General features: G+C 44.5%; 1 protein-coding gene across 1 annotated transcript in view; it reads left to right on the forward strand.

The window, feature by feature from the left end:
- The window catches only part of LOC143297444 (scavenger receptor cysteine-rich domain-containing protein DMBT1-like), an 80746-nt gene that overhangs the window by 32351 nt on the left and 29154 nt on the right, over window positions 1–19241 (forward strand). Inside the window, exons 16-28 of the mRNA XM_076609815.1 lie at window positions 1193–1507; window positions 2002–2218; window positions 4342–4457; window positions 5265–5585; window positions 6320–6646; window positions 7628–7803; window positions 10327–10474; window positions 11480–11821; window positions 13617–13805; window positions 14410–14559; window positions 16383–16579; window positions 18151–18268; window positions 19086–19190. Coding sequence (XP_076465930.1) covers window positions 1193–1507; window positions 2002–2218; window positions 4342–4457; window positions 5265–5585; window positions 6320–6646; window positions 7628–7803; window positions 10327–10474; window positions 11480–11821; window positions 13617–13805; window positions 14410–14559; window positions 16383–16579; window positions 18151–18268; window positions 19086–19190 — 2721 coding nt within the window. The remainder of the gene's footprint in view (window positions 1–1192; window positions 1508–2001; window positions 2219–4341; window positions 4458–5264; window positions 5586–6319; window positions 6647–7627; window positions 7804–10326; window positions 10475–11479; window positions 11822–13616; window positions 13806–14409; window positions 14560–16382; window positions 16580–18150; window positions 18269–19085; window positions 19191–19241) is intronic.

The following is a 19241-nucleotide window of genomic DNA, read 5'->3' on the forward strand; positions in this document are numbered from 1 at the left end:
CTGTTCTTCTGGAAGTGTCCCTGTCGTGTCTGTTCTTCCGGAAGTGTCCCTGTCGTGTCTGTTCTTCTGGAAGTGTCCCTGTCGTGTCTGTTCTTCAGAAGTGTCCCTGTCGTGTCTGTTCTTCCGGAAGTGTCCCTGTCGTGTCTGTTCTTCCGGAAGTGTCCCTGTCGTGTCTGTTCTTCCGGAAGTGTCCCTGTCGTGTCTGTTCTTCCAGAAGTGTCCCTGTCGTGTCTGTTCTTCTGGAAGTGTCCCTGTCGTGTCTGTTCTTCAGAAGTGTCCCTGTCGTGTCTGTTCTTCCAGAAGTGTCCCTGTCGTGTCTGTTCTTCTGGAAGTGTCCCTGTCGTGTCTGTTCTTCCAGAAGTGTCCCTGTCGTGTCTGTTCTTCCAGAAGTGTCCCTGTCATGTCTGTTCTTCCAGAAGTGTCCCTGTCGTGTCTGTTCTTCTGAAGTGTCCCTGTCGTGTCTGTTCTTCCAGAAGTGTCCCTGTCGTGCCTGTTCTTCCAGAAGTGTCCCTGTCATGTCTGTTCTTCCAGAAGTGTCCCTGTCATGTCTGTTCTTCCAGAAGTGTCCCTGTCGTGTCTGTTCTTCCAGAAGTGTCCCTGTCGTCTCTGTTCTTCTGGAAGTGTCCCTGTCGTGTCTGTTCTTCCAGAAGTGTCCCTGTCGTGTCTGTTCTTCCGGAAGTGTCCCTGTCGTGTCTGTTCTTCTGGAAGTGTCCCTGTCGTGTCTGTTCTTCCAGAAGTGTCCCTGTCGTGTCTGTTCTTCTGGAAGTGTCCCTGTCGTGTCTGTTCTTCTGGAAGTGTCCCTGTCGTGTCTGTTCTTCCAGAAGTGTCCCTGTCGTGTCTGTTCTTCTGGAAGTGTCCCTGTCGTGTCTGTTCTTCCAGAAGTGTCCCTGTCGTGTCTGTTCTTCTGGAAGTGTCCCTGTCGTGTCTGTTCTTCCAGAAGTGTCCCTGTCATGTCTGTTCTTCCAGAAGTGTCCCTGTCATGTCTGTTCTTCCAGAAGTGTCCCTGTCGTCTCTGTTCTTCTGGAAGTGTCCCTGTCGTCTCTGTTCTTCCAGAAGTGTCCCTGTCGTGTCTGTTCTTCCAGAAGTGTCCCTGTCGTGTCTGTTCTTCCAGAAGTGTCCCTGTCGTGTCTGTTCTTCCGGAAGTGTCCCTGTCGTGTCTGTTCTTCCAGAAGTGTCCCTGTCATGTCTGCAGGACTCCAAGCGGTCCGGCCCACCACCCAGCCAGGCGAGGTGCTCGTTCAGGTGGACGGCCTGCAGTCCTTCGTCTGCAGTGACCAGTGGGACGACGACGACGCCAAGGTGTACTGCCGGGACCTGGGCTTCGGCACGGGCAGGGCCTTCGGCACCTCCTACTTCATGTCGGCGTACAATGCACGGACCATTCGCATGGTCTCCAACGTCACCTGTGGGGGAGGAGAGAGCGGTTTGGGGAACTGTGGGTTTTCCTCGAATTCCATGTGCCGCACTCATAGAAGTGCCCGAGTGTTCTGTTACGACAGTCCACAAGGTGAGGTTGTTGTTTTTTGTTTGTGTGTTTTTTTATTCCATTTTTTGTATTTTAGGTGGATGGGGGGAGGGAGGAGGGGGTAAGGAGGTGGTGCGGGGGGTCTGTTATAACATCTGTAAGATGGAGTGAGATTTTTGTGATTGGTTTTCTGTCACGATAGTCTGCGAGGTAGCAAGGGGTTTTGTGGTTTGTCTTTTGTTACTACTGTCAGTAAAGTACTGAATCCTCTTTTGTGATTGATCTTTCATTACACTATGCAGCAATGTAAGATGGGTTTTGTTGCTTGGTTTTCCCTCACAACAGTCTGTTGCAAGCTGGTGGGAAGTGTCCATCAATAGCTTTCCGACGTTCTTCTTTGTCTTGCTGAGAGCACAGTCCACTGCACCTATCTCATTGTTTGACATTTATCTCTTTTCGTCTCTGTCTGATTCCCATCATTTCCAGCATGTGAATAACAACATTTGACATTCAACACAATGTATTTCCATATACAGATTTCCAAGTCCGCCTGGTGGGAAGTTTGGTCCGTTCCGAAGGGAACGTGGAGATCGGACTGAAAGGTCGGTGGGGGTCAGTCTGTGACTACAACTACGGCTGGACAACTACTGACGCCAACGTGGTCTGTCGGTCCCTGGGCTACAGGAGTGGAGAGCGTGTCAACCCGGGAACGTACGGCCCCGCCGCCAATCCTACCTTGATTGCCAGTCCCAGGTAAATTTCTGTTTTATCAAACAGAGGCTGAATTTCATTTCCTGCTGCACTGCGATGTCTACTGACCTTTAGGAGAGAAATATATGCTTTAAACATGGGCAGTTTAGTTAATATCTTCATGTAGATTTGGCATAATTGTTAAAAAAAAAAACGAAGAGCGTGACTAGAGATGTTGCTTTGTACATATTCTTGGCGTTCAACAGAAGGGAAGAACTCCTTGGAAGCAGGATTTTAAGTTTGGACAAATAACCCATATTTTTATTCCCACAAATGTGTTGTGTTAAAACTTTGGGTATTATTTCATTCAATTACTCATTGCCTTTTCTTTTTGCGATCATGTGTGTGCCTGTGCACCTCAAATGTTTACAGGTCGGTGGTCTAACATTAAATTCTTTGAGTCCTTGAGTCCTTGTCCCAGGTAAACCTTTCGTTGAGATGTGGGATATTCTCTGATAGACATTTACTCCTCTCCCTGAATAAATAAACATTTTGTTTTAGCAAGCTTTAGATTTACCTTCGGGTATTGCTCTATATGTATTTGTGCGCAGGCTTGTGCGTGTGAATTTGAGGATATGGCAGCTATATCCAGAAGGATGACTTGGATTGTCATGTTGTGCAGTGCTTTTATATATTCTTAAATAAGATGACAGACAAAATACCCAGGTAGACTGAAAAAAACTGGTTCCATTAAAATCATTGTATTAAGTACAAATAGCACATGATGGGTTTTGATTACATGAGGCGGGCACTTGTTTAAAACAAATTTTATTCCACAGAAACATCATCAAAGCAGCTGTATTACATATGAGTCAGAGCACAACAAGCAAAGCTTATAACCGTGCGGGCGCTTCAGTTATATAGTTACATGATTTATGTACCCAGTCAGATAATATCTCATCATCGTTGGGTTTTTTTTGTTTTGTTTTTTTGTTGTTGTTTTGTTGTTGAAAAAAACCTTCCTACTCGGACCGATGAGTCTACCAAATTTGCCAGTATCGAATATTTACATTGAAACCATCCCTGTGATCAGTCTTTTGTCTAATGCTATATATTTCATCGCTGATCGACGACTGCTCTCAATCTCAAGTTGTTACAAGATACACCATCTGTTGCAACATCTTATGCAACCATTCGCAAGAAACTATTCATATAAAGCACAGTGCATGTTTAGCAATCCAACAGATTTGCGTTGTTACCTCACTCTCTCTGTGTATCTCTGTCTCTCTCTCTCTCTCTCTCTCTCTCTCTCTCTCTCTCTCTCTCTCTCTCTGTATCTCTCTCTCTCTCTCTCAGTCCACTGTCCACTCCATCCCACAGCCCCCCACCCCTCCCCCCATCCCCGCCGATACCCTCCCTCCCACCACATTCATGTGTCCGTCAGTCCACATCCCAGTAACCTGTCTCAGAATTGTCCCATTTTCTCTTTGTACTTTTTTAACAATTATTTTTTCCTTTCTGATTCTTTTCTTTTTTCTTCTTCTTCTTCTCGTTTTTTTTTTCTTATATAATGTTGTCATTTTTTCTGTTTCACTCGAATTCTCCATGTGTAGCATTTATGTTAGGTGTGTGTATCTAAAACGTATTGTGTAATGTGTTACTTGCTTTTGTTTTGCGGACATATTATACTATTGTGCGATGCTGTATCCTTCAGATTTACTCTCCATTATTCTTATGTAAATGTATTGAGTACAAACATATACATATTGTATAATTATGTTTGTGTGTCTCGTAAAACAACGGCAAATAACAAGTTAGCCGATGTGCTAACATCTCCACCGTTGAAAACTAACTATTCATCCATGCATTCATTCTTAAGACTTCGCCACCCTACAGTGGGGGTTAAGAGGGGAATGTGGGTGGACAGGGGACAATGGGCGAAGTTTCACTGGGGTGGGGCAGTAGGCATGTTTATTATTAATTTCTGATCGGTTTTTATTTATTCTGCAACCCATATGGTGCTTGCATTTTCCATGTGTATGTGCGTTGCATTCACGCAGACTGATTACAGGATAATGGGCAATATAGGATCATGTTTCCATGTTAAAAAAAATTGATTACAATTATACCCTGAAACCTCTTTAGTTTCTGATGGTGGGTGACTGTGCGTGTGTATGTGACGTCAGGTGTTCAGGGCCAGAGAACAACATTACCGCATGTCCTATGGCGTTCTTCAATGACTCTCGTGCCAGCTCCTGGAACTGCGACACCATTCCAGCATCCGTGCAATGCGCCGGAGAAAGTGAGTGACTTCCTCCCGTACTTACGTGTGATCATACGCGTGACTAAAGTGTACATCTCACCTCTATTGAATCAGCATCATCGTCGGCGAAACTGTGAAATGTAGAATATATGGGGGCTTTCTTTTAACTAACCAAGACACAGCCATGATTATCAAAACATATTGGTTCGACACCAGAGGGTTTTAGTAAAATGTTCGGTGTTATCAGTTTTTAACCTACGATCACTATCACTTAAATATGCAATGAGAAATAGAATAAGTCAACATATCAAACAGGATGTGACTGTGTATTTATCGTATAAAACATTGTATGCTGGCATAAATTTTAAAAAAATGTTCGCACCCAAAGTTTTCATAATTATTTGAGAACAGCAGAGAATGTTTGTTTTGTGAAAATATGAATTTGTAAGATAGAAACATATATGAATGATATGTCACATACTCATGTTAGATCTTTCAGTCTATATTCATTTACCCTAGCAGTCGTGGACAACCAACTTCGCAAGCTGGCATAATATGATGTAAGATTTACATGGGTAATAAGATTTACGGAACTTGTAAATTTGTAACGGAATGCACGAGATTTTACAAATTTCGAAATTAGATTACGTATACAAGTATTCGGATCCAGACTTTTAATTCTTTAAATTTACAGTTATTACGAAGTAGGGAAGACAGTTATTTCACATTTTAAAAAAGAATGTCCCCGCCCCCAACGTTAAAAAGGGGGGTGGGGGGGGCTGATTTGTTCAGTTTACCACGAAGCACATGTAGTGTCAATATATGTCAAAAGGTTTATTGTTACAGCTAAACTGACACCGAACAAAACGTACGGAGCGCTGCAGATGATGGTGAACTACAACACAAGCACCTTCGGCCTGGTGTGTGCTGACGGCTTCGGACCTACAGAAGCCACAGTGGCCTGCAGAGACCTTGGTTTTCCCTACGGCCTGCAGATGTCCGGCTCGGCTTTCGGCTACATCTACTCTCCCCGCATCCAGATAACTAACCTGCAGTGTAGCGGCAACGAAGCGGCGCTGCGGGACTGTTCCTACAGTGACAGCCTGACTTACTGCCCTTCCCGGAAGTACGCCTCTGTCGTCTGCTCCAGATCGTCGCCAAGTGCAGGTGAGTGGGTGGGGATTTCAAAAGTCTCTGTCGCAGTCCATGTAGCATTAGTAGAGACAGATGTGGCATAGGCTATTGTACTCGACATAATTATTACATGACATGACATTTTGGTTAGCAGGAACAGAATGAGTGGACATCTGTTCATATAACAGATATTGCGTTTTTTCTGGCACCGTGCAGCGATCACGACAAATCAGTGAACTCGGTCTCCTGTGTGATTGCGTCTGACTCTACGAACTGCATTCAACCCTCCACTTGAGATGTGAACTCTTCACTTGAGAACGTTTTGGCATTGTGGTCCAACTGTTCCCATAGTGGTTTAGCGCATGAGAAGGCAGTGCAGCATATGTGGCTCGTTCCCCGAACTGTTCCTCCTGACGTTCTGGGGAAAGATTCGGCCACGTACAGATTCATTTCCGATCGTTTTCAAAATGGTTACTTTCTTTGGTGAAGTTTCTCTGCCTCTACCTTACTCCTGTTCCATCAAGTCTCCGTTCCATCCTCTGGAACCTCAGCCACAAGCCGACTTCAGATGGAATCAGTAACATTTAATCATTTATTTACTCTGGGGGCAGTGAAGGTATTAAGTAACATCAATGAAATTATGCTGCGTGTGTGTGTGTGTGTGTGTGTGTGTGTGTCTGTGTCTGTGTGTGTGTTTCTGTGTGTGCGTCTGTGTGTGTGTCTCTGTGTGTGTCTGTGTATGCCTGTGTGTGTCTGTGTATCTCCAGGATACAGTGCCACAGTGGAAACCGTACGGAGCTCCCCCTACGGCCGTGCAAAGGTGAAGCACATGGGCTACTGGGGCTACGTGTGCCCCAACAACTTCGACAGCAACGACGCTGCCGTCTTGTGCAGAGAATCCGGCTACGCCGGCGGCCTTGCCTTCAAGTATTCCAACTACCGACATGGAGTGTTCAGCGATATCCGCTGGCTGAAGGACGTAGGCTGCACAGGTCAGGAGTCCTATCTGACCCGCTGTCCCAAGGTGGTGTGGGGCAACATCACGGGCTGCAGTTCTTATGGTGATGCTGCAGTCTTCTGTTACCAGCGTTCTGGTGAGGACCAGTGAGCAGTAATGCACATATTTATGATCTGCAAACGCGGTTGTTTGCCCATTGCAAACTGCAGATCGACATAGGAAGAAGAGAAGGCGAAAACAGAGAAAACAGAATTTGCGAGGAATGTAATATGGGTACTGTTGGGGATGAATTTCATTTTGTTTTAGAATGTCCCCCAAACACTGTAATTCGAAATAAATTGATTCCACATAAATATCAGTCACATATGTCAATGTTCGGTTTATGCAATTTATTCAGTGCTGGGAAGAAAACAGAACTTAATCTTAGTAAATTAATAAAACTTGGAAAGGGTGTGCAACTTTTGTTACATCTAAAACATACTTGTTAGTATGTTCAAGTTTTATTTGTTTTGTTGCAAATCATTATCATCAGTGTGTGTGTGTGTGTGTGTGTGTGCGCGCGCGTGCGTGCGTGCGTGTGCGTTTTTGCGTGTTTCGGAGACATCGTTGGACTGAAGTTGTGGTTCAATGAGTATGTATTGTTATTGTATCCTCCACACCCCAAAAGGGGCAAAAGGATTAAATTTCTTTGAATTCTTTTTGGAAGGAAAGAAAACAGAGGGAGGAAGGCTAACAAAAGAAGATATTGATTGAATTCTTTTTTATTCGAGGATGATAGATAAACTTGTGTGTACGGGTTTGTTTTTTTGTTGTTTTTTGTTATTTATTTATTTTTTGTTTGTTTGTTTGTTTGGTCTTTTTTATTTCATCCAGCCCCAGACAGAGACACTTAGACACTGACACTTTGTTGTCATTAGCTTTACTGCCTACGTTACAGTATGTGACTGGGAGGGGGTGGGAGGGGCTAGGGGGAAGGTGGAAGGGTTTACAGTGTCAATTTTTCAATCATCAGTACACACACACACACACACACACACACACACACACACACACACACACACACACACACACACACACACAGAGGGAAGTTTTTAGTTTCGTTCTCTGATGCTTTCAGCTCCACAGTTTCGGCTGGTGAACGGCACAAGCTCCCAAGGCCGCCTGGAACTGGTGTCCGACGACCTTAGTGGCACCGTGTGCGGTCAGTACTGGTCAGACTGGGAAGCCACTGTGGCATGCAAGAGTATGGGCTTTAACGGAGGACGCTACCTTGGACCTGGGGCCTTCGGACAGGTAACAGTGTCTTCTTCACGTTTCTGTGTTTGTCTTCTGTCAGTAGAGGGTACAGTAATACTTTTTTGGATAAACATGATTTTTTTTTTTAGAAAAAATCAGTGGATGCATAAAAGTTCTGCAAATGAGCAGGATAGTTTCAGCATCCCTGGAAGGTTCTTTCTATTTTTTTTTTCTCCTTTTTTATCCTTTTTTTTCCTTCCATCATCATTTTTCTCCTTTCTGTTGTCTTTTCTTTCTTTTTTTTCGTATTCTTTTTTTCTCATATTTTTAATCTGTCTTCTTCCCAATGGCATGTTCGAACACTTACAAGACCATGCAACATATATTACACATACATGATGGTTTCACACAAAATCATATTGCCTGAAAGAGACGCACGGTATACATACACACACACACCCTCACTCTCTCTCTCTCTCTCTCTCTCTCTCTCTATATATATATATATATATATATATATATATATATATATCCTTTACTCACTCACTCCTCTCCCTCTCCACAAGCTGTACACCTAAGTACAATAATATATATGTGCACACTGAATACTGCCCTCGGAATTTCTTGTGGGCCTGACTCAGTGTTCTGGTATCAACATGATTTGTTTTGAAAGGTGAATACCTTGACCCTGGGGTCTTCGGACAGGTAATAATGTCTTCTTCGCGCTTCTTCTGTCTCTGTCTTTGTCTTCTGTCTGTTTGTAGAGGGTACAGTGATACACTTGTTTCAAACTTGATTTCTTTTGAAAAGTGAATTCAGAACTTGCAAATACGTAGAGCAACAACAAGCCACGAAGGTTATGGTGTGCTCTGCGTACGACAAACGCACACATTGTATGCACTTGAAAAACAAACAAACATAAAACAACAAAACATGGCTGCAGCATTATGAAACACGTGAATGTTAGACAGCATCAAATTTAAATTGAATTTCGAAAGAAACTGAAAAGGAAGAACACACAAAGAAACGAGACACCTCCTACCACACACACACGCAAGCACGCACGCACGCACATGTATATCTTGCTCAGCAAGCAGCCTCTGCTCCTCTTCGCTCTTCCCTTTCGTCCCTACCCAAAGATAAAGAGGAAAACAAATGACAAAAAATGATACTGAAATTCAACAAATAATTTGACAGAGTAGTTATGTATATATATATATATATATATATATATATATATATATATATATATATATATGTGTGTGTGTGTGTGTGTGATATATATATAAATATATATATAGAGAGAGAGAGAGAGAGAGGGAGATACATGTATATTCTATGAACATAAATCAACAATTATGAAACTTTTTGTTGACAGTACCCCTTCGATGGCGAGACGATGGCCACCTGAATAAAACACCCGTGTCCGAAAACCTAAAACACAGTTTTACATAGAATTTGAGGACAAATCATCCCTGAAACTGATTTTCAGCGTTTGGTTTTCTCACTTTCGTCTTTTGTCGCTGTTAAAGCGTTTCCATTGAAACAATGTGATCGTACGTGAATATATACATATCTGTGTGTTTGTGCGTGCGTGCCTTGTGTGCTTCTCTGTGTGTGTGTGTGTGTGTGTGTGTGTGTGTGTGTGTGTGTGTGTGTGTGTAAAAGACATGCCTGAAACATTTGCATGTTCTTGGACCAGCCTCCATCACTTGCCTTCATGATCCATAGGAGCAGTTTACCTGGTAGGCAGCCGCGAAGCCTAAATCAGTGGCTCAAGAAAGGGTCCCTCCAACACATTCTGCGCCAAGTGTGACTGTATACTCTTCATCTTTCGCACGTTCATCGACTTGCACACCAGTGCTACGCATCCGTGCTGGCTCAACTTATGTAATGATTGCATAAAACAGTGAACAGACAGATGCCTGACCAGCAGCATAACCCAACGCGCTTAGGTCTTGAGGGCATGCCTATATTTTGTGTACCTATCAGAGTGGATTTCTTCCATAGAATTTTGCCAGAGGACAGCACTCTCGTTGCCATTGGTTCTTTTCCGGTGCACCAAGTGTGTGCTGCACACGGGACCTCGGTTTATCGTCTCATCCGAATGACTAGACGTTCAGTTTGAGTCTCCGGTCAAACTTGGGAGAAAGGGTGAGAACGGGATGCGAACCCACACCCTCACGTACTCTCTATATTGACAGCTGAGCGTCTTGATCGTTCTGCCGCCTTCCTTCCCCAGCAGTGAACAATTGAAACGTTTGTTTATTTTATTTATTCTTTTCTTTTTTTTTTAATATTTTTATTTATTTATTTTTTTTTTTTTGTACGCTTATAGTTAACTTCATCAAGTTTTTGCGCCTTATACATATTATTATTATTAGTAGTAGTTCTTTTTATTGTATTTATCTATTATTCATTTACTTTTTTTTCTCAAGGCCTGACTAAGCGCGTTTGGTTACGCTGCTGGTCAGGCATCTGCTTGGCAGATGTGGTGTAGCGTATATGGATTTGTCCGAACGCAGTGACGCCTCCTTCAGCTACTGAAACTGAAACTGTACTGGTTGGTTCTTGTTGCAGGGTACTGGCGATGTTCTAGTGGGCTATACGAGATGCCTCGGCTGGGAGACATCTTTGTTTGAATGCTTCCTGGGTTTGAAGGGCACGTACTGGCGAGGTGCTACCTGCGGGCACGAGCTTGATGCTGCAGTGCAGTGCTTCAACACAAGTACGTGGCTATACTGTTCGCAAAGAAATGTGTTTTCACTTCGTGTGTAAAAATGTCGAAACTGTGCCGCAGTTCGGTGATTCTCAATCGTAAAGTGGCGGCATGCATTGCTAACTCAGACGACTTAACTCCTTGACTGCTTGGAAAAATAAATAGAAAGTTGAGTTTCAAGTCATAAATCGTTAACCAGAACAATCAGACCAGAAATGAAAGTGGTCTGGAGATGTGCCACTCTAGAGCAAATGCGTCAATTTTCAACCTTCCAGAATAATTTCCCTTCTTTTTGATGATGTCATCAGTGACGTTACTATGCCGATGAATTTCATGGACATGGTAGTCAAAAGGTTAATGCCATCATGTCATCTTCGCATTCCATGAACGTTTTCTATCTGTCTGTGTTCTGTGTGTCTGTCTGTCTGTCTGTCTGTCTGTCTGTCTGTCTCTCTCTCTCTCTCTCTCTCTCTCTCTCTCACTGCTCCTTTACTTTCTATCTGGGAGAAGGTGGCTAAATGTGCGTGCATTCTTCTTCTGTTTCTACTTTTTCTTCTGCGTTCCTTGGCTACAACTCAAACGTCCACTCGTATATACGAGTGGGCTATTGGATATATGTATTATATATATATATATGTATATATATATATATATATATATATATATATATATATATGCCTTTTTTTTATCCCGCCATGTAACCAGACATACTCTTTGTTCGGTGGTGTGCATGCTTGGTATGCTCTTGTTCTTACGACCCACCGAACGCTGACATGGATAACAGGTTCTTGAACGTGCGTATTGAATCTTCTCCTGAATGCATAATTATACCCACACCTTATTCCAAACAAGTTCATCCCTTGACCCGCCAGGTGCGCTGAAAGCGGGGATCAAAGCATCGGCCATCGGACCTGTCCGTGGACACATAACAATAACTCTGTGTGTGTGTGTGTGTGTGTGTGTGTGTGTGTGTGTGTGTGTGTGTGTGTGTGTGTGTGTGTGTGATCCCTCCAGCTGGCCTGTCGGGGTCGCGTCTGGCGACGTACGGCCGTGTGGAGGTGCTGACCAACCAGACGTGGGTGGCGGTGTGTGACCAGGGCTTTGACACCAACGCTGCCCAGGTCGTCTGTCGGACTCTGGGCTACTCCGCGGCCCTTCCCCAGTGCTGCTCCGCTCTGGGACCTCTCCGCCCATACTATGGACAGTTCCTGGCCGCCAGGAAGATCGGGGTCAAGGTCAACAGCTGTAACGGCAGCGAGGCGTCCTTGCTGGACTGTGACGTCACCGTGACCGGCACATGCTCCTCGGAGAAGTACACCAGCGTCCTCTGCTCCGAGGACCCGATTCAGGAAAGACGTGAGTGGTCCGTGCGTTGGAAAGGTGTTTTTTCTTGCCAGTACAGAGATTTGCCTGTTTGTGGTGATTCATTTGTTGTCTCTCTCTCACACACACACATACACACACACACACATATATATATTGATTCATTTGTTGTGTCACACACACACACACACACACACACACACACACACACACACACACACACATATATATATATATATATATACATATATATATATATGTGTGTGTGTGTGAGTGAGTACTCACACATACACACACACGCACACACACACACACACACACACACACACATAAATATACATATATATATATATATATATATACATACACACATATGTGTGTGTGTGTGTTTAACTTCCCATGTGCTTATTGAACCCTATGATCACACTTGTCACCACAAGTGTCACAACAAAGGAAACTGTGGGACTGAATCTGTAATTAAAAAAAAAAAATAAATGACACGATTTTGTTTTTGTTTCTGTGAACAGATATAAATGAGAAAGACACGTCGACTGAGCCAGAGAGAGAGAGAGAGAGAGAGAGAGAGAGAGAGAGAGAGAGATGAAACAAAAGGACGACAAAGAAAAACAGAAAAGGGAATGTCTGACATTCATTCTGAGTGAACAGGGTTGGCAGAATGGGAGGCCCCATGCCTGCATGGTGTTGTGGCTGTGGGAAAGGAAAGGTACTCTTACCCTCTCTCCTAAGGTATGAAAGGGCACCTCACCGGCCCGGGGAGCGTCAAAACGGCAGAAGGATTGGATTGGACGACCATGCCGAGTCCTAGATACAGTGAATAGGATTTCACTACCCCGATTGCTGTCAAAAGCTATGTGGAGTGAAGGCCTTGACGTAACGCGTCCGCGTGGGAAGCGAGAGAATCTGAGCGCGCTGGTTCGAATCACGGCTCAGCCGCCGATATTTTCTCCCCCTCCACTAGACCTTGAGTGGTGGTCTGGACGCTAGTCATTCGGATGAGACGATAAACCGAGGTCCCGTGTGCAGCATGCGCTTAGCGCACGTAAAAGAACCCACGGCAACAAAAGGGTTGTTCCTGAAAAAATTCTGTAGAAAAATCCACTTCGATAGGAAAAACAAATAAAAACTGCACGCAGGAAAAAATACATAAAAAGTGGTGGCGCTGTAGTGTAGCGACGCGCTCTCCCTGGGGAGAGCAGCCCGAATTTCACACAGAGAAATCTGTTGTGATAAAAAGAAATACAAATACAAATATTGGACCTTTACCCGGTTTTTGTTGGGTTTTTTGGGGTTTTGTTTTTTTATTTGTTTTTTTTTTTTACTGCCCCACAGTCGTCTACGTTTCGTTTTCGCTTTTTGGGGGGGTGGGGAGGGGAGGGGGGCAATAAACCTGATGGAAGGAAACTAGACTTGATATAAGTTTTAATTTTTTTTTTTTTCCTGCACCACCAGGTGTTTCTGCACACGAAAATTCTTCTTTTTTTTATGTCCCTATTGGCCACGCTTCATATCGTCCACGCAAGCTGTTTAAGAAATCTGTGAGAGATGAATGATCTCCACTCCAAAACCTTTATTCAAATTAAGTTTCTGAAAACATTTTCTTCTACATTCCAACGTCTCGGACACAATGCCATGGCAAAACAAACAAAATAATACTCGACAGAAGCAGTCTTCCCAAAACAGCTACTGCTGTAAACAAACAGGAAGACAGCCGCACTGAACACCGCTCAGCCATTTCGGAATCAGCCGTTTGAGGATAATGTTGTTTGGGGGCGTGAAGTTGTCAATAGCACGGCGTGGTTGTCCACAGGTCTGCAGACCAGGCTGGTGGAGTATGAGTATGGGGTTAGGCGGAACTACCTGGGGGTCGTGCTGGTGAACCGCTATGGGTTCTGGGGCCCCGTGTGCAACAGCAGCTGGGACGACAGAGACGCCAATGCCACGTGCCACGGGCTGGGCTACACATACGGCATCTCCTACTTCGGACGGGATTACTCTCGTGAGTCTTCTTGGTTTGCGAATGGCGTTTCATTTTCAAACGTGTCACAATACAAATGCAGTCATGAATCCCCGACAGGACAGCTAGACAGCCTTATGTAAGTCCTGTTGTAATGAAAGCATAGATTATATAATTAATCTTCTTCAAAACATAAATAATTAATCTTCTTCTTCTTCTTCTTTTGTGGTCTGTAACTTCCAAGTTCACTCGTATGTAAACGAGCGGGCTTTTACGTGTATGACCGTTTTTACCCAGCCATGTAGGCAGCCACACACCGTTTCGGGGGGTAATGAAAATTAATTAATCAATTGCAAGACCAAATAAATGTACAGGCTTATTCACACAAAATATGTGACGGATGTCTTTGCAGGTAGAGAAGCTAATTTGATCTTCTGCTTGTGTGTACACACGAAGGGGTTTCAGGCACAAGCAGGTCTGCACATATGTTGACCTGGGAGAACGGAAAAATCTCCACTCTTTACCCACCAGGCGCCATTATCAAGATTCGAACCCGGGACCCTCAGATTGAAAGTCCAACGCATTAACCACTCGGCTATTGCGTCCGTCATATTATCTATCCATTACCTGCTCCGTTTGTCGCCAGGGAGACCCGTGGTGGTGGGGAACTTTGAGTGCACTGGCCGGGAGTCGTCCCTTGCGGACTGTGGCTTCAAAGACCTTGACGACAACCTCAACTGTTCTCTGCCTCTCTTCAACCGTAGAGATGCTGGGGTTCTCTGTTTCGACACGCCAGGTGTGTATCTTTATTCCTCATCTAACCATCTCTGTCTGTCGGTGTGTGTGTGTCTGGGGGGGGGAGGGGGTCTGTGTCGGTCTGTCTCTTTCTCTCTCTCTCTCTCTCTCTCTCTCTCTCTCTCTCACTCTCTTTCTTCTTCTTCTTCTTCTTCGTCGTCGTCTTCTTACATTGATAATTTTGTTCTTTTCAATGATCTACCAGAGGATGTAGCCCCAAAGCCTTTTGGGTAGACTTTGGAAAGGCTAAGGGAGTAAACCCCAATGGAATCCTAAGTTGAGCCCCTGAGTTAAGACGGCTAGGTGGTGGACCCGATGAGGTTTTCTTTGGCTGCCAGAGCAAAACAACGTAGTGCTCAATTTCTACACGCTCCAGGAATTTACGTTTTGATAAAATAAAATAATATAAAAACCTATTATGTTCGCATAAACACCCCTTCACGAAAGGCCTTGCTCTGAACATGAAGCAAATCATCCTCTCCAAGACTATTCTCCAGGGAACAGTTCACAGGAAGAGTAGAAGGGAAAAGTAAAACAAAATAGAAGAAAGATGGACAGACAACATAACCGAGTGGATCGGGGGGGCGGGGGGGGGGAGCTTTGCCCAAAACCAAGACGCTGACACACACAACCGAAAGAAAACGGAAGTTTGCGGCGCAACGTTTCACATTGCAGTGCCCATAAGACCCTGGAGCCAGTTGCATTGCTCGGACGGAAGAGCCTAGTATGGTTGTAACCCGCTACTAACTGTGTGTAGTATTGAACTGGCCAATGGCGTAGTTCGGTCAACGTAGGCATTTAGTCACGTGTAATTGTCAAAAAGTTAGAACCAAGCAGTGCAACTGGCACCTGGAAAATTGTGGGAGCATTTTGCATCAGAAGCAGTAGCATTGGCGTCACACCGAATCGTCAGTTCCCTAATCGCCTATCACTATCATTATTGTCTTTTTATTCTGTTTTTATTTATTGTTTTGTTGTTGTTGTGTTTTTTCTCAAGGCCTAACTAAGCGCGTTGGGTTACGCTGCTGGTTTGGCATCTGCTTGGCAGATGTGGTGTTGCGTATATGGATTTGTCCGAACGCAGTGACGCCTTCTTGAGCGACTGATACTGATACTATCACTAAGCTAAACTGATCCCGACTCACCTATTCTCAGTTCGCCTTTGTATTCAGATGCTCTGTGTGTGTGTGTGAGAGAGAGAGAGAGAGAGAGAGAGAGAGAGAGAGAGAGAGGATGAATAGACGACACTGAAAAGGCTTTTTAGCGAAACGGTGCACAAACTCTAAAGAAGACATCAATGATGCTCGGCACGATGAAAAGAGTTGGCGAAATGGAAATACGCGATTCCGACCTGCTCCCACATGTGTAGGCTGTTCCTCGTCCTTCTTCGTCCTGGGGGAGGAAGGTGGCGGAATGGTTCAGACGTTCATCCGCCAATACAGTGTCCGTGAGGGTCTGGGTTCAATTCCCGCTCTCGCTCTTTCTCTCACGTTTGACTGGAAAATCAAACTAGGCGTCTAGTCTTTTCGGGAGAGACGATAAACCAAGGTCCCATACGCAGCACGCACTTGGCACACTGAAAAGGAACCCATGGCAACAAAAGTATTCGCCTCTGGCAAAATTCTGTGCAAGAAATCCACTCTGATAGGTACACACAAATGCATAACCATGTACTCAAGGCCTGACTAAGCGCTTTGGGTTAATACTGCAGGTCAGGCATCTGTCTAGCAGATGGCGTGTGGCGTAAAAATGGATTTGTCCGAACGCAGTGACGCCTCCTTTGAGAAAATGGAACTTGAAACTTGAAGCTCCCTGTCCTGGCAGGCATTGGAATAAGACTGGTGGACGGGGGTCACAGATACGGGCGGGTGGAGGTGCAGTACCAAGGGGTGTGGGGACGGGTGGCCGACTACTACTGGAGTTCCAGCGACGCTACCGTCGCCTGCAAGCAGCTGGGCTACCCGAGCGGCCGGAGTTCCCCTTACGGAATGAGGGTCAACCACCCGGATCGCTCCGCCAAGGTAAGGAGGAAGAGGAGGAGGGGGAGGAGGAATTTTGTTTCCCGTCTCGTCACACGAATTGGTGAATGCAGACATTTCGTCCAGAATGGAGAAGGCTAGTGCACGAGTCAGCATCGCGGTGCCTCGATGGCTCTCGATGGGAAGCGGTGGGTTTTAAGGCCAGACTTGAAAGAGCTGAGTGTGGAGACTTGACGAAGCGAAAGAGGAAGATCATTCCAATTGCAAGGTCCAGAGACAGAGAAAGAACGGCGGCCAACAGTCGAGTCTTTGAATCTGGGTATGCGTAAACAGTGGATCCGAAGCCGATCGTAGTGAGCGAGATGGAGTGTAGAGGTGAAGGCAGCCGCAGAGATAGGAAGGGGCAGTTTTGTGAATACATCTATAACATAGATTACATCTATGACATAGATTGTACCTTATTCGGTGTGAGACAGGGAGCCAGTGGAGATGTTGCAAAAGAGGAGTGATGTGCTCAGATCTTTTCTTTCTGAGGACGAGTCGGGCAGCAGAGTTTTGTATGCGCTGAAGGGACTGCATGGAGGAAGCAGGCAAACCAAACAATAGAGAGTTACAGCAGTCAAGGCGAGAGAGAATGAGAGAAACGACAAGTCTAGATGTTGCGTCAGTGGACATATATTTCCGGACGGCACTGATGCGCCGCAGTTGACAGTAGCAGGACTGACATGTCTGACTGATAAATTTTTGCATGGACAGTGTATTGTCAAGGACAACACCGAGGTTCCTGACTGACCTGGAAAGAGGGATGGATGTACTGCCAAGTTTGATTGTGTCAATTGTGATGGAAGACAGTTTTTGTTTAGTTCCTATGATTATTGCTTCAGTTTTGTCCGCGTTCAATCGTAACTTATTTAGAGTCATCCAGTTTTGAATGTCCAGGAAGCAGTTGGATGTTTCTTGCAAGAGCGACAACAATTTTTCAGGGGTATCACTCTTCTGGAGTTTAGTGTCAGCATAAGAATGATGACTGATATTATGGCGGTTGATAATTTCAGCGAGAGGAGCAGTGTACAGTGTGAAGAGCACTGGGCCTAAAACAGATCCCTGTGGGACTCCGTGTTCGATAATATGGTGGGAGCAGATGTCTTAACTACACAATGCTCTGTCCAGGCAATGAGTGCGTACCAAATGCTGAAGAAGACGACAAAGAAAACATAGTTTATTTTTACGTTGATTTATTTTGCCAAGGGTAGATCTCTGTGAATAGCATTTATTTGGCACGTCTTATGAAATCGTTGAGTTTAGTTGTTGTTGTTAAATTTTTCACGTTGATTTATTTTTGCAAGGTGAATATCGTCTCTGACTCGCAGTCGTTGGTTCTTGTTAGGAAATTGCTATCATTTCTTAACGTTAATTTGTTTCTGCTGATTGTTACTGGGTTTGTTTTTTGTTGTTTTGTTGTTGTTTTGGGATTTTTGTTGTTGTTTTTTAAATACAAGATGGTGAATGGGTTGTGATTGTTATCATTATCGTTGTTGTTGTTATTGTTATCATTGTTGTTATTGTTAATGTTGTCGTCGTCGTCGTCATCATCATAATCGCCGCTGTTTCAGATCTGGTTGAATTACGTGCGGTGTCGCGGCTATGAGAGAACCTTGTTCGAATGCTTCAACTACTTTGATTACCAGAACTTCTACGCTTCTGATGCCAATGTGGTCTGCAATCACGAAGGTCAGCACACACAAATGCGTGTCCTGAGATACGTATTAATTTGTCTTCGACCTATATCCACGTGTGTGATACAATGCGTTCAGCTTTCCCGTAAAATAATGATGTTTTGACTTCAGCATACAGTCCGAACCCTTTTGTCAGTGTTATACGCACGCAGAGAGCAAAAACACTTTATTTGGTTGGGTAGTTGGCTGGTTGGATGGTCGCCCAGATGGTTAGTTGGTTGGTTGGTGGAGTGGCCGGTTGGTTGATTGGTTCGATTCAGGGTTATTGGTCATTATGGTTGGCTGGCTGGTTGTGTGGGTGGATGGGTGCTCGCTCGCATGCTTTGTTCGTTCAATGAGTGAATATGTGATTGGTTGGGGTGTCGATCAGGTAAGAAATACATTTTTTCTTCTAAAACCGTGTGTGTGTGTATGTGTGTGTGTGTGTTTATGTGCATGTGTGTTTATGTGTGTGTATGCGTGTGTGTGTATTGATAAGAAACTCTAAGGAGAGCTGAACAGTACAAGGCCTTCAGAGAAGAAGCCCCCTCAGTCACGTGTTTCGATATTGAACTCCTTACACACTAAGGGGGCCGGGCCGCACACATGTCATGATTCATGGATTCCTTTGTATTGCGGCCTTTTTCTTTTTTTCAGTTTTCCTGGTCCTCAGCAGGTTCGAACCCGCGCCTCCAGGGTGGTCGCTATATATATATATATATATATATATATATATATATACATATATATATATATATATATATATATATATATATATATATATATACATGTGTGTGTGTGTGTGTGTGTGTGTGTGTGTCCGCTCGTTGCAGTGCGCCTGTCCCGCGGGAACTACGTGTCGACGGGTGTGGTGGAGGTGAACATCAACGACAAGTGGGGCTCCGTCTGCGACCACCAGTGGACTGACACCAACACCCGTCAGTAGTTAGTTAGGTAGTTTGTATAGTTAGTTAGTTAGTGGGTAGACG

Source organism: Babylonia areolata, chromosome 22 (assembly GCF_041734735.1).
Source record: "Babylonia areolata isolate BAREFJ2019XMU chromosome 22, ASM4173473v1, whole genome shotgun sequence".
NCBI classification, from domain to species: domain Eukaryota; kingdom Metazoa; phylum Mollusca; class Gastropoda; order Neogastropoda; family Buccinidae; genus Babylonia; species Babylonia areolata.